Consider the following 16,170-nt stretch of genomic DNA (forward strand, 5'->3'; position numbering starts at 1 on the left):
TGTTTTGTATGTAGTATTTTGCAAAGCATGGAGCTTGGTATTAAAGATAGAGCTATGACTACATCAAAGAGTTCAGCTTATAAAGATAATCATGTGCACATATGTACTTCATGCCCACCCTACAAAATAACTCAGTTTGATAATTTTCAGAGATCTTACCTCTTAGTGTTGAAATCTTTTTTTACTTTTGCTTCTGCTGTCTAGGCCAGTCTGTGAATTTTTTTGCACTTTTCCTTTCACATATTTATCTCATGACTTCTAGTATAACATTCTCACTGCTTTGATTTAATTTTTTTCTTTGCTATTCCTCAGTAGAGTGAGCTTCTATTTTTCTAAAATCCCATGGTCTGGAAAATTTAAATGATCAAAATTGTTTCTACTTTGGTGAGAGACATGTTAAATACAGAAGTTGATTAACAGGGAAATAACTAAAATAATGACTCTCTAGGCTGTGGTGTGGTATCATTATAAGTTCACCACGATGACCATATACCTTTTATATATGTGGTGTTATAAATTGACGGTTGTCTATTGCAGGGAACAGCAAACTTTTTCTTAAAGAACCTGGTAGTAAACATTTTCAACTTGTAGGCATTATGGTCTCTGTCACAGCTACTCATCTGCTGTATAGACAGAAAGCAGCCACAGGTAGTTCATAAATAATTCAATGTGTATATGAAGAAATAGTATCTCATATTAACTCCTTTAATGTAGTAAGAGTACACTAGGTGGGTGAAAATATTTGTTCCCTAAAACAGTAGGGGAAGTAAGTCTTGTAAAAAAAAAAAAAAGTTCATTATTTAAGTTTTTAGACTAGTAAAGTTTTAATTAATTATAATATGTGTTACATAAATTAAAACATTCTCTTGAAATTATCTCCCAGTTCTTCAGAAAATGGCCTGATATATAGTGATGGTCCCTCATTTCCAGTTGCCTCATGCATTTTGTGTGTGAGATGGTATTAACATAGCTTAGTTTACATTGTTCCTTTTAATCCTCTTATCAGTTTTAACTCTTCATTTTATTTTATGTTCCTAGAGTATCTTCATAGCAGTGTGACAAAATACAGTTTACTTTAGTTTTGTTGAGCTAGAAGCATTAATTATGTTTATAGATCTCTACCCCAAAAGATCATTTTGTCTGCTTCTCCGAACACGGTTGTTTCAGGCATTACCAGCTGTCACTAGGGCTGATACTGATGCCCCTAGTGCCTGATGAAATGCTTGGCCATTCATGAGTTCAGAAATGACAATGGCAGCAGACTCTCTTGACATCCTTTAGCCCGGTGACAGTGTTGGCATTTGCTGTCTTTGACTTTCTGTCTTATCAGAGAGCGTATTACATAGCTCTTGGTAATGTCGAGTCACTGAGTTTATCATTCTGGGACTTCACTGGCCTCAGCAGAGCTGGGCCTCCTGGTGTCAGAAAGCAGACCATGGGGCAGCACCTCACGCACTGGGCTCCAGTCTGCACACAAAACTAAACAACTTCTTCCAAGTGCTTTGCTGGCTTTCTAGTAGCAAGTCAGAGCATATTTTCCTAAGCCTCATGAAATAAATTTCTTTCAATTTTTATTTTTGAAAGAAATTTGATCATAATGTCCCGTACTGGATTTCTGCCACAAATCCTTTAGTGACCCAAAGATGGTTAAATTAAGATTTAAACAGGAGAAACTTTTATCTGTAGAGTTCAGGCAAAATTATTACGGGTGATAACATTTTAAAATTCATTAATAAATTTTGTGTCTCCAAGTTCTATTAGTATTAAGTTGTATCACTTATATTGCTCTTCTTGTCTGGGGGCTGTCACTTGTTTACTGTCATTATAATCCATTAACTTTTTAATCTATGAGCAGTGAGGATTACTGATGGAAGCTGTATAACTTGTACCTCTGACCAGTGATAGCTGTAATATCACCACTAATTATTCTTTGACCTCTGAATTTTGTTTTCCCAGTAAATTGCAGCTTATTAAAAGATACCTTATGATTAATTTTTCTGCCTAACATTTTATCACAGTAACTTATTATGTTACTTACATACTACTTGCATGATATACTGAAATATTTTGTGAACTCTAGATCCAGTCTCAGAATTGGAAACCTGCTGTTATCTAGTGTAGACTGATGGAATTGATTGAGTTGGTTTTCCCTTGCCTTTTTGTTTTCCCCTCTCGTATTCAAGAGCTAGTGACTGATAAAATTTATTTTTCCTTATAGGGAAGACTCTTTTTTTTTTAACAGATTTTTTTTCCTATTTGGTTCCTTAAAAAAGAAATTTTAGTTGGAAAAATGTTTTTTTTCTTCTTTGTAATTAAGTAACACTATACTATGTCATCTCTAGGTTTGAGTTCTGGGAAGATTTTGAGGAAGACCATGGGAAAGGGAGAGAGAATGGCTATCAGAGTCTTCATAAGGTGCTAGAGCCTTTCCTTCTCCGGAGAGTGAAAAAAGATGTGGAGAAATCCCTTCCTGCCAAAGTGGAACAGATTCTCAGGGTGGAGATGTCAGCCCTTCAGAAACAGTATTACAAGTAAGTTATTGGCTGGGTTAAGCCTGAGTGGGATTAGGATCAGTACCAGGGGTACTTCCCTTGTGGTGCAATGGTTAAGAATCCGCCTGCCAATGCAGAGGACACGGGTTCGATCCCTGGTCCGGGAAGATCCCACATGCTGTGAAGCAACTAACCCTGCGAGCCACAACTACTGAAGCCTGTGCACCCTAGAGCCCGTGCTCCACAACAAGAGAAGCCACCGCAATGAGAAACCCATGCACCACAGTGAGGAGTAGCCCCCGCTCGCCACAACTAGAGAAAGACCAAATGCAGCAGTGAAGACCCAGCGCAGCCAAAAATAAATAAATAAAATAAATAAATTTTTTGTTTTAAAAAAAGATCAGTACCAGGGGGCTCCCCTGGTGGCGCAGTGGTTAAAAATCTGCCTGCCAATGCAGGGAACATGGGTTCAAGCCTTGGTCTGGGAAGATCCCACATGCCACGGAACAACTAAGCCCGTGTGCCACAACTACTAAGCCTGTGCTCTAGAGCCTGCAAGGCACAACTACTCAGCCCACGTGCCACAACTACTGAAGCCCGCATGCCTAGAGCCTGTGCTCTGCAGCAAGAGAAGCCACTGCAATGAGAAGCCCGTTTACTGCAACGAGTATCCCCCGCTCGCTCGCCGCAACTAGAGAAAGCCTGCGCGCAGCAACAAAGACCCAACACAGCCAAAAATAAATAATAAGAAATAAATAAATAAATTAAAAAAAAAAAGATCAGTACCAGGAAGCCATGAGATATATAACCGACAAATAAACTGCCTTTTCCAGTGAAGCCTCAAGACAGATTTAAGTAGCAATTTATTTATGGTCAGAAAGAGGAAGATTTACTGTTCTTTCTTTTTTAGGTGAGAATTTGCACAGTACTTTTCATTATCTTAGTGGTCTGAAATATATGTTCTTAGGCTTATCCCCCTGCTAATAAACAGGCATGCTTTACTCATTCTCTTCTCTGCCATTCATTCAGTCATTTGCTTCAAGTTCTGCAACATGCGAGGCATTTTGCTAGATACTGGAAATATGAACGTGAATGGAATGTGTTCCTGTCAGAAGCCTGTTGTTTAGTAGAGAAGACAGACTAGAGACAAATAATACAAAGTGTTGTTTATAACTGAGGCATATGCAGGGGAGTGTGGAAGTTCAGAAGGAAAAGCACTCACCTCTGTACCAAAGGGTGAAGACTCTTCTTCTAGCACTCCAAGTGGCATGGGCAGGTTATGGACTTGGTTTAGGTTATAATATGTTAAAGGTAAAATGGTGGGTTTGAGACAGAGGGTGGTATATAAGGTACTTGTCATGGGCTTTCAGTTTTGATGATTTAAAGTTGGATCTGGAATGATTGGAAATAATTGTATTGTCATGAAAATTACAGTCTTTTAAAGTTAGAGGTCTGGTAATCTTTCTAATGATACTCCTTGCTTTTTTTTTTTTTTAACATTGTTACTGGAGTATAATTGCTTTATAATGTTGTGTTAGTTGCTGCTGTATAACAAAGTGAATCAGCTGTATGTATACATACATCCCCGTATCCCCTCCCTCTTGCGTCTCCCTCCCACCCTCCCTATCCCACCCCTCTAGGTGGTCACAAAGCACTGAGCTGATCTCCCTGTGCTATGCGGCTGCTTCCCCCTAGCTATCTGTTTTACCTTTGGTAGTGTATATATGTCCATGCCACTCTCACTTCGTCCCAGCTTACCCTTCCCCCTTCCCGTGTCCTCAAGTCCATTCTCTATGTCTGCGTCTTTAGTCCTGTCCTGCCCCTAGGTTCTTCAGAACCCCCCCAACCCTTTCTTTTTAGATTCCATATATATGTGTTAGCATACGGTATTTGTTTTTCTCTTTCTGACTACTTCACTCTGTATGACAGTCTCTAGGTCCATCCATCTCACTACAAATAACTCAATTTCATTTCTTTTTATGGCCGAGTAATATTCGATTGTATATATGTGCCACATCTTCTATTCCTCTGTCGATGGACACTTAGGTTGCTTCCATGTCCTGGCTACTATAAATAGTGCTGCAATGAATGTTGTGGTACATGACTCTTTTTGAATTATGGTTTTCTCAGGGTACATGCCCAGTAGTGGGATTGCTGGGTCGTATGGTAGTTCTATTTTTAGTTTTTTAAGGAAGCTCCATACTGTTCTCCATAGTGGCTGTACCAATTTACTCCCTGCTTGTTCTTAATTAATACAACTGAATAAAAACAAGAATTTAATTTTCAAAAATTACTATCCAACTTTTTTGCTTAACACTGCCTTGATTTTTTTAAATTTTTAAAAATTTTTTTACATCTTTATTGGAGTATAATTGCTTTACAATGCTGTGTTAGTTTCTGCATTATAACAAACTGAATCAGTTATACATACACATATGATCCCATATCTCTTCCTCCTTGCGTCTCCCTCCCTCCCACCCTCCCTATCTCACCCCTCCACGCAGTCACAAAGCACCGAGCTGATCTCCCTGTGCTATGCGGCTGCTTCCCACTAGCTACCTACCTTATGTTTGGTAGTGTATATATGTCCATGCCTCTCTGTCTCTTTGTCACAGCTCACCCTTCCCTCTCCCCATATCCTCAAGTCCGTTCTCTAGTAGGTCTGTGTCTTTATTCCTGTCTTACCCCTAGGTTCTTCATGACATTTTTTTTTCTTAAATTCCATATATATGTGTTAGCATACGGTATTTGTCTTTCTCTTTCTGACTTCACTCTGTATGACAGACTCTAGGTCTGTCCACCTCATTACAAATAGCTCAATTTCATTTCTTTTTATGGCTGAGTAATATTCCATTGTATATATGTGCCACATCTTCTTTATCCATTCATCCGATAATGGACACTTAGGTTGTTTCCATCTCCGGGCTATTGTAAATAGAGCTGCAATGAACTTTTTGGTACATGACTCTTTTTGAATTTTGGCTTTCTCAGGGTATATGCCCAGTAGTGGGATTGCTGGGTCATATGGTAGTTCTATTAGTAGTTTTTTAAGGAACCTCCATACTGTTCTCCATAGTGGCTCTACCAATTCACATTCCCACCAGCAGTGCAAGAGTGTTCCCTTTTCTCCACACCCTGTCCAGCATTTATTGTTTCTAGATTTTTTGATGATGGCCATTCTGACTGGTGTGAGATGATATCTCATTGTAGTTTTGATTTGCATTTCTCTAATGATTAATGATGTTGAGCATTCTTTCATGTGTTTGTTGGCAGTCTGTATATGTTCTTTGGAGAAATGTCTGTTTAGGTCTTCTGCCCATTTTTGGATTGGGTTTTTTGTTTTTTTGTTATTGAGCTGCATGAGCTGCTTGTAAACTTTGGAGATTAATCTTTGTCAGTTGCTTCATATGCAAATATTTGCTCCCATTCTGAGGGTTGTCTTTTGGTCTTGTTTATGGTTTCCTTTGCTGTGCAAAAGCTTTTAAGTTTCATTAGGTCCCATTTGTTTATTTCTGTTTTTATTTCCATTTCTCTAGGAGGTGGGTCAAAAAGGATCTTGCTGTGATTTATGTCATAGAGTGTTCTGCCTATGTTTTCCTCTAAGAGATTGATAGTTTCTGGCCTTACATTTAGGTCTTTAATCCATTTTGAGCTTATTTTTGTGTATGGTGCTAGGGAGTGATCTAATGTCATACTTTTACATGTACCTGTCCAGTTTTCCCAGCACCACTTATTGAAGAGGCTATCCTTTCTCCACTGTACATTCCTGCCTGCTTTATCAAAGATAAGGTGACCATATGTGCGTGGGTTTATCTCTGGGATTTCTATCCTGTTCCATTGATCTATCTTTCTGTTTTTGTGCCAGTACCATACTGTCTTGATTACTATAGCTTTGTAGTATAGTCTGAAGTCAGGGAGCCTGATTCCTCCAGCTCTGTTTTTCGTTCTCAAGATTGCTCTGGCTATTCGGGATCTTTTGTGTTTCCATACAAATTGTGAAATTTTTTGTTCTAATTCTGTGAAAAATGCCAGTGGTAGTTTGATAGGGATTGCATTGAATCTGTAGATTGCTTTGGGTAGTAGAGTCATTTTCACAATGTTGATTCTTCCAATCCAAGAACATGGTATATCTCTCCATCTATTTGTATCATCTTTAATTTGTTTCATCAGTGTCTTATAATTTTCTGCATGCAGGTCTTTTGTCTCCTTAGGTAGGTTTATTCCTAGATATTTTATTCTTTTTGTTGCAATGGTAAATGGGAGTGTTCTCTTGATTTCACTTTCAGATTTTTCATCATTAGTGTATAGGAATGCCAGAGATTTCTGTGCATTAATTTTGTATCCTGCTACTTTACCAGATTCATTGATTAGCTCTAGTAGTTTTCTGGTAGCATCTTTAGGATTCTCTATGTATAGTAAGTATCATGTCATCTGCAAACAGTGACAGCTTTACTTCTTCTTTTCCGATTTGGATTCCTTTTATTTCCTTTTCTTCTCTGATTGCTGTGGCTAAAACTTCCAAAGCTATGTTGAATAAGAGTGGTGAGAGTGGGCAACCTTGTCTTGTTCCTGATCTTAGCGGAAATGCTTTCAGTTTTTCACCATTGAGGATGAAGTTGGCTGTGGGTTTGTCATATATGGCCTTTATTATGTTGAGGAAAGTTCCCTCTGTGCCTACTTTCTGCAGGGTTTTTATCATAAATGGGTGTTGAATTTTGTCGAAAGCTTTCTCTGTATCTGTTGAGATGATCATATGGTTTTTCTCCTTCAATTTGTTAATATGGTGTATCACGTTGATTGATTTGCGTATATTGAAGAATCCTTGCGTCCCTGGGATAAATCCCACTTGATCATGGTGTATGATCCTTTTAATGTGCTGTTGGATTCTGTTTGCTAGTATTTTGTTGAGGATTTTTGCATCTATGTTCATCAGTGATATTGGCCTATAGGATAGGTGTTAGCTCTTCTCTAAATGTTTGATAGAATTTGCCTGTGAAGCCATCTGGTCCTGGGCTTTTGTTTGTTGGAAGATTTTTAATCACAGTTTCAATTTCAGTGCTTTTGATTGGTTTGTTCTTATTTTCTATTTCTTCCTGATTCAGTCTTGGCAGGTTGTGCATTTCTAAGAATTTGTCCATTTCTTCCACGTTGTCCATTTTATTGGCATAGAGTTGCTTGTAGTAATCTCTCATGATATTTTGTATTTTTGCAGTGTCAGTTGTTAACTCCTCCTTTTTCATTTCTAATTCTATTGATTTGAGTCTTCTCCCTTTTTTTCTTGATGAGTCTGGCTAATGGTTTATCAATTTTGTTTGTCTTCTCAAGGAACCAGCTTTTAGTTTTATTGATCTTCGCTATCATTTCCTTCATTTCTTTTTCATTTATTTCTGATCTGATTTTTATGATTTCTTTCCTTCTGCTAACTTTGGGGGTTTTTTGTTCTTCTTTCTCTAATTGCTTTAGGTGCAAAGTTAGGTTGTTTATTCGAAATGTTTCCTGTTTCTTAAGGTGGGTTTGTGTTGCTATAAACTTCCCTCTTAGAACTGCTTTTGCTGCATCCCATAGGTTTTTGGTCATCGTGTCTCCATTGTCATTTGTTTCTAGGTATTTTTTGATTTCCTCTTTGATTTCTTCAGTGATCACTTCGTTATTAAGTAGTGTATTGTTTAGCCTCCATGTGTTTGTAATTTTTACAGATCTTTTCCTGTAATTGATATCTAGTCTCATAGCATTGTGGTCGGAAAAGATACTTGATACAATTTCAATATTCTTAAATTTACCGAGGCTTGATTTGTGACCCAAGATATGCTCTAACCTGGAGAATGTTCCATGAGCACTTGAGAAAAATGTGTATTCTGTTGTTTTTGGATGGAATGTCCTATAAATATCAACTAAGTCCATCTTGTTTAATGTATCATTTAAAGCTTGTGTTTCCTTATTTATTTTCATTTTGGATGAGCTGTCCATTGGTGAAAGTGGGGTGTTAAAGTCCCCTACTATGAATGTGTTACTATCGATTTCCCCTTTTATGGCTGTTAGTATTTGTCTTATGTATTGAGGTGCTCCTATGTTGGGTGCATAAATATTTACAATTGTTATATTTTCTTCTTTGATCGATCCCTTGATCATTATGTAGTGTCTTTCTTTGCTCTTGTAATATTCTTTATTTTAAAGTCTATTTTGTCTGATACGAGAATTGCTACTCCAGCTTTCTTTTGGTTTCCATTTGCATGGAATATCTTTTTCCATCCCCTTACTTTCAGTCTGTATGTGTTTCTAGGTCTGAAGTGGGTCTCTTGTAGACAGCACATATATGGGTCTTGTTTTTGTATCTATTCAGCCAATCTGTGTCTTTTGGTGGGAGCATTTAGTCCATTTACATTTAAGGTAATTATCGATATTTATGTTCCTATTCCCATTTTCTTAATTGTTTTGGGTTTGTTATTGTAGGTCGTTTCCTTCTCTTGTGTTTCTTGCCTAGAGAAGTTCCTTTAGCATTTGTTGTAAAGCTGCTTTGGTGGTGCTGAACTGTCTCAGCCTTTGCTTGTCTGTAAAGGTTTTAATTTCTCCATCAAATCTGAATGAGATCATTGCTGGGTAGAGTAATCTTGGTTGCAGGTTTTTCTCCTTCATCACTTTAAATATGTCCTGCCAGTCCCTTCTGGCTTGCAGAGTTCCTGCTGAAAGATCAGCTGTTAACCTTATGGGGATTCCCTTGTGTGTTATTTGTTGTTTTTCCCTTGCTGCTTTTAATATGTTTTCTTTTATTTAATTTTTGACAGTTTGTTTAATATGTGTCTTGGCATATTTCTCCTTGGATTTATCCTGTATGGCACTCTCTGTGCTTCCTGGACTTGATTAACTATTTCTGCCTTGAGTTTTAAAAATCTTTTTATTGTGCGAAATCTCAAATACATACAAAAATAGAATGGTGTGTATCCATAATCCAGCTTTTATATTTACTGACTCCTGGCCAGTCTTAGTTCACCTGTATCTTCTTTTGCATCCCCATTTCCACCCCCAGGTCATACGAAACATATTCCAGGTCCAAATCATAAGTGTTTCTGTATATCTCTAAAAAATAAGGACTCTTAAGAGTTAAGTAAAAAAAACCCCAAAACCCCCCAAGCTCATGGAGCAGATTGGTGGTTGCCAGAGCCAGGTGTTGAGGATGGTGAGAGAAATGGGTGAAGGGAGTCAAAAGGTTACAGACTTCAGCTATGAAATGTATGTCACGGGGATGAAATGTACAGCATGGTGACAATAATTAATAATTCTGAAGTGCATTTTTTTTTTGAAATATGCAAGAGAGTAGATCATAAAAGTCCTCATCACAAGGGAAAAAAAGTTGTAGCTATTTATGGTGATGGATGGTAACTAGACATTGTGGTGATCATTCTGCAATGTATACAAATATCTCATCATGTTTTATGCATCTGAAACGAATATGATGTTCTATACCTCAATTAAAAAAAGTTAAGCATAATTTCAATACTATTTTTATTATGCCTAACCCCCCCCCCCCCAGTAATTCCTTACTATTTTTATAATGTACAGTGAGTGTTTACGTTTTCCTGGTTGTCCTAGACACACACACACACACATTTTGCTTGTTTGCATTGGGATCTAAGTAAGCTCCATACATGATGATTGGTTGACGTATCTCTTAAGTTTATTTTAAGTCATTTTCCCCTCTGTCCTTCTAAATTTTTGAGTGAAGAAACTGGGTTTGTGTTCCATAAATTTTTTTCACAGCCTGGATTTTGCTCATTCCAGCTCCATGGCATCATTTAATATTTTCCTGAGAACACATTGTTTCCTTTACATTCACAGATAAGTGTAGAAGGTTGGTTAGACCCAGAATCCGTGTATTTCACAGAATGCAGTCTATCATAGGAGGTTGTCTTCTTGTGATATTAGCAAATGTTGATGAGCATTGCCTAGATCATTAATTCATTAGGGATTACAAAGTGGTAATATTCAACTTTTGTTACTCCTTTGTTTATTAGGTGGAATACTTCTGTAAAAAGAAACTTCCCCACATCAATGAGGAACAGTTCATATAGGAAAGACAGAATAAATGCATGGTTCTTTCTGATTTTCGAATTTAAAATTTTTCATCTATTTACTGTTTTTTTAAATTGAAATACAGTTGTCCCTTGGTAACTACAGGGGTTTGGTTCCAGGGAGCCCCCTGGCCCTCCGCTCGGATACCAAAATCTATGGATCCTTAAGTTCCTTACATAAAATGGCAAAGTATAGTTGGCTCTCTGTATTTGCAGGTGTGGAACCTGTGGATGCGGATGGCTGACTGTACATTTGACATATAATGTTGTACAGTTTAAGGTGTGTAGCATGTTAATCTGATGCATTCATATATTTTAATCTGATGGCCATTGTGATAATTAGCCCCTCTATCACATTACATGATGATCCCTTCTTTTTAGTGGTTGGATTGTTAAATCTAGTCTCTTAGCAAGGTTGATGATTATATAATACATTGTTGTTGTCTGTATTCACTGTACTGTGCATTAGATCTCTAGGGATTATTTACTACCCATTCCAGGTTTGTACCCTTAAACATCTGTCCTATCCCCCACTCCCCGCCCCCTGGTAACCACTATTTTACTTTCAGTTTGGCTGTTTTAGATTCCACATATACATGATATCATACGTTACTTGTCTATCTCTGTCTGACTTATCTCACACAACATAGTGTGTTCAAGGTTCATCCATGTTGAATTTTTGACGTTTTCAAAAGAAAAAATGGATTATCTATCTTCCTTCAAAGGTTTGACCAATGAGACTTATTGGTACGATTTCAATATTTTTGTATGATTATTGATTCATCAATAAACATATTTATTTCTGTTTTATTCTGTTGCAGTTATTATCTATACTCATGGTCTAATGGTCCCAGTTTTAGCCAGTGGGAACTTGTTCAAGTTCTTTTGACAAAATCCAAGTTGTAGTTGATAGCTTCTTTGCTTTCTGGAATGATAAAATGCTCAGATTCGTCTCGTTCATTTCCTGCCCCAGAACTAGAGTCAGCCAAAAAGCTTCACATCCTGTTTCATTGGAAAATGATATTTGGAGGTCACAGACGGCACTGGGGGTGCTCTTTGCAATTGCAGTGGACATTATTCACTGGTCTTTAAAGTGGACAGAGTTAGGAAATTTGTTTGTTTTTAAAGATAAAAATACATCATGAGTTTTGTCCAGTTAAATAGTACTACAGAAATTTTATTTGACCTTAATGAACTTATACCCATGCCAAAAATTCGACTTCTCAAGTGCACCAGCCTAATTCACACTACACACACAGTCTTAAAATAATGGTGCCAGGATTACCACTAGCAAGATGAAGAACAAAAACAGGTTAAGGTTTTTTAAAATAGTATTTTTTTTTTTTTTTAAAGGTATATCCCACTAGAAATGGTAAGAGGCTTAAAGCACTTGAGATGGTTTTTCTTCTGTTTGGTTAGGTACTGACTGGATACAATTGTTTATTTACTTCATTTTAGTGGTTTTTTTTTTTTTTTTTTTTTTTTTAGAGATTGGTTTGTTTAATTTTGTTCATGATTATTTATAAGATTTATAGAGTTCCGAAGGCAAAACTGCCATGCCTGGTATGTTCAGAGATATCTGGCTTCTATCCTTGTCTCCCCCATTCTAGTCCCTCTTTTCCTTAGGTAAGAATTACTTTTATATTTAAAAATCTTAATGTTTATCTTTCCTTTATTTTTTAATTTTTAAAATATAAGCAGATGTTAACTTTTCTTATTGCCTCCTTGTGCAAGTGGTAGCATGCTGTATGCATTTTTCTATACCTTACTTTTTTCACTTAGTGATGGGAATCGGCTGTGCTGGAGAGCACTCTATAGTAGTTTATAGAGACAGTCCTTTCTTTTTACAACTAAATAGTGGATCTGTAGCATAGTTTATTCAACTAGTCTCCTAGTGATGGACATTTGGATAGTTTCAAATACTTTTATAAATAGTGTTACGGTGAGAATCCTTGAGAATTCCTCTTTGAGATGGATTCCTAAAAGTGTGATTGCTAAAAGTGTAAAGAAATTTCACTACTCAGAAAAAAAGCAGTTCTAATATTTTCAAACTGGGATATAAAACATACTCGTTATGAACACTGTATTATGTAAAATACCCTTTTACAACAGTTTAAATGGATATGTAGCTTCTATCTTTTTTTTTTTTTTTAAACATTTATTTACGTATTTATTTGGCTGTGCCGGGTCTTAGTTGCGGCATGAGGGATCTTTTAGTTGCAGCATGTGGGATCTTTTAGATGTGGCACGCAGGCTCTTAGTTGAGGCATGCAAGATCTAGTTCCCTCACCAGGGGTGGAACCCAGCCCGCCTGCATTGGGAGCGTGGAGTCTTAACTGCTGGACCACCAGGGAAGTCCCTGTAGCTTCTATCTTTGGTATATCTAATTTATTTAACTGATTTTCTAATTTGAGACAGCTTAATTTCCACTTTTATACTACAATAAAGACTGCTTCAGTGACAGTCATTGTTTATATAAAATACATATATGTAATATATGTTCTATGAATATATATATTTTGTTGCTATTATTTTCTTTTAATATTCCTGTGTTCATCCAGGTTGAAATAGCCAATAGAATGATTAATGGTCTGAATCTGACTGGAGATGTGTGAGGGTTCCTGGTTAGGTGGCAGGAGATATAAAATAAAGCATCCCTCCCTGCCTTTTTAACGCCCCCACCCACCGCCTCCCACCCTCAGTAACACTATTTCCTTTTATAATCTGCTGGTATCCCCAACTCTCTTTCTTTGAATCTAATAATATCATTATTATCTTAATTTGCAGATGGATTCTGACTAGAAATTACAAGGCTCTTGCCAAAGGAACAAGAGGCAGCACATCTGGTTTCCTTAATATTGTGATGGAACTGAAAAAGTGCTGCAACCACTGTTATCTCATTAAACCTCCCGAAGAAAACGAAAGGGAAAATGGACAGGAGATTCTTCTGGTGTGTGCTTACCTTGTTTGTAATTGCTTTCTTAAAGACACTTTAGTTTCTATAGATGCTTTTTATCAAAATGCTCCCTTTCCTCCTCGGTAATTTCAAGGAGCATCAAAAGAAGCTTTAAAAACAGGTGAGAAAAGTCAAATAGCTAGGAAAAATCTGGAAAGTATATTGTCACAGATACTAGGTAAAGGGCATTTTAGGAATTGCTTGTCAGCTAGATTGCAGAAGTCTTCCAAAAGCTTAAAGATGATTTTAAAAATATGAACTCGTATTAGAGAGGAAGGGCAGATTGAAGTATGCTTTTGAACATGATGATTAGAATGTCTTTTCAATCTTCAGTCCTTGATCAGGAGCAGTGGGAAGCTGATTCTATTAGATAAACTGTTGACAAGACTTCGAGAAAGAGGGAACAGAGTCCTTATCTTCTCTCAGATGGTGAGAATGTTGGATATCCTGGCTGAGTACCTGACTATTAAGCACTATCCTTTCCAGGTGAGGATGCTTGGTACTTGGGGTCTCTCCCTTCCTCCTTTCCTCCCTCCCTCCCTCTAGGTTGTATGCTTTGCTTGGTAAATTATCCTAAAGGAGAAAACAAGAGTTTTCTTGTTTCAAACAAATTGAGATTAAGGTTCCAGGCGGGTCTTAATTTTTACTTCCATGCCTTTAGGCTACCCTGTAATGAACAAGATCATGGGAGATTATTCTTTTTTGGTGGGTGAGGGATGGGGATAGAAGTGTTGTTAGATGGTATCTTACATCTCTGAGCCTGTGGTAAAAGTAGCGAGGAAGGAAGTGTGAACCTGATGACAGAAGCCCAAATCCTAAGAAAGAAAGAAAAAGAGAGGTGACAGTGTTTTATATTTCACCCCAAAGGAAGCTGACCCTGGCCGTGAGGCTGGGGAACTCAGGAGAACAGTATACTTGAAACCTTGCTCGTCCCTGAATATACTTTGCAGAATTATAATTTTGGGTTTTTGTCTTCATTCATTAATCTCTTGTAAGATGAGAAAAATAAGGGGGAAAAAGTTTCTTCAGCATAATATTTTTCTACGTGTTAGACAATGGGAAACTTATCTCTGATTTATTTATAGATGTGTGCAATTTACCTTGACTTTTGGCCTAATATTTTTATAATGCCTTGATTTTTTTAAAAAATTAATTTTATTTTTGGCTGTGTTGGGTCTTTGTTGCTGCACGCAGGCTTTCTCTAGTTGCGCCGAGCGGGGGCTACTCTTCGTTGCGGTGCGTAGGTCTCTCATTGCAGTGGCTTCTCTTGTTGCGGAGCACAGGCTCTAGGTGCACAGGCTTCAGTAGTTGTGGCACATGGGCTTAGTAGTTGTGGCCTGTGGGCTCTAGAGTGCAGGCTCAATAGTTGTGGCACACGGGCTTAGTTGCTCTGCAGCATGTGGGATCTTTATGGACCAGGGCTCGAACCCGTGTCCCCTGCGTTGGCAGGTGGATTCTTAACCACTGTGCCACCAGGGAAGCCCTGCCTTGCATTAAATAAACTTTTTCTTTAATTTTGGATGGACTCATGCAGTTATGCTGATACTGAAGATAATTGAAGGCAGTGATTCTCTCTAAGAAGGCCAAGCTTTAAAACTCAGTAACAGGTTTTCTTTCAGCATACCCTGAAAGGCGTTGTTATATCCACAATACTTTGTGTGGTCTTTCAGCGGTTGTCTTAGAATATAGTTAAATACCGTGGTTGTTACCAAAAATAGCACAGTACAGAGAGTCAGTGATCTCTCAGTACATCTGACCCCTGGGAGCTTTCAGGTCTAGCTCATCATTTGGGTATCAAGTAAAATAAGAATATGTTACTTTTCTCTCTAGGGAATGAGTAGTCTGGTGTCTACTCAGGTTATCATGCCTAATGTCTTCTCTTAGAATATTGAAAAGAGGGCATTTGGGTTTTCTCATTTCAAATACTGGTTGTGAACCTGCCATTTAGACTTATCTTTGGGTCAAGGCTCTCAGTAGAGTTGGTAGTCAGAAAGAAGAAAGGGGGTTCCCATGTGTGATTCTACCTGTGATCAGGTGGCTCTGGGTTTGGTGGACAGAGCGCTGAGCTGTAGGTCCTTCCACAGACTCCACCCCTCCCCTGTCACTGATCACTGGTCAGCTGACATCTGCCCGGTCAGTTTTGCCTTCGGTAAAATGAGGTAGTTTATCTCAAGTGGTGATTAAGGGGAAGTAATGTGAAAATGATTTTAAAGAGTCCGAAATGCTTTATATATAGCATACAAGTAGGAATTCTTCAGTATTTACATATTATATGGTTCCTCTGTGGTGACATTGTTTTGGACCTAGAATTGACATAATAGTCTAATGTAAGAATTGTATGTGCTAGTAAATGCCAGAGGCTCTCTTGAAGATACATTTTGGCTGTTTGAACACTTTGCTCTGATTTTAGAGTGTAATTTTCAGAAAAGCTGGGATACATGACTCACTTAATTTTAACATTTTCAATATTATGGGAAAATGTTTTCCAAACAAAATTATGTAAATAATTTTTTGGTTTATGGAGCACTTAATAACAGGGCAACTTTTAGCCATGTAGCTAAGGAGCACCATTTTCCTGCAGGAGCTAATTATGAGGTGACCAGTGGTACTATTTCCTAATCTCTTTGGTACGCACAGATGTAGAAGCAGACAAAGC

General features: G+C 37.6%; 1 protein-coding gene across 7 annotated transcripts in view; it reads left to right on the forward strand.

Moving 5' to 3' along the window:
* CHD2 (chromodomain helicase DNA binding protein 2) overlaps nucleotides 1–16,170 on the forward strand; it is a 142,850-nt gene that overhangs the window by 68,901 nt on the left and 57,779 nt on the right. For all 7 annotated transcript variants that reach the window (XM_060005483.2, XM_060005484.2, XM_060005482.2 and 4 more), the window contains 3 exons: nucleotides 2,343–2,531; nucleotides 13,346–13,508; nucleotides 13,848–14,000. In XM_060005483.2, the coding sequence (XP_059861466.1) occupies nucleotides 2,343–2,531; nucleotides 13,346–13,508; nucleotides 13,848–14,000 (505 nt within the window). The remainder of the gene's footprint in view (nucleotides 1–2,342; nucleotides 2,532–13,345; nucleotides 13,509–13,847; nucleotides 14,001–16,170) is intronic.

This window comes from Delphinus delphis, chromosome 2, assembly GCF_949987515.2.
Source record: "Delphinus delphis chromosome 2, mDelDel1.2, whole genome shotgun sequence".
Taxonomy (NCBI): domain Eukaryota; kingdom Metazoa; phylum Chordata; class Mammalia; order Artiodactyla; family Delphinidae; genus Delphinus; species Delphinus delphis.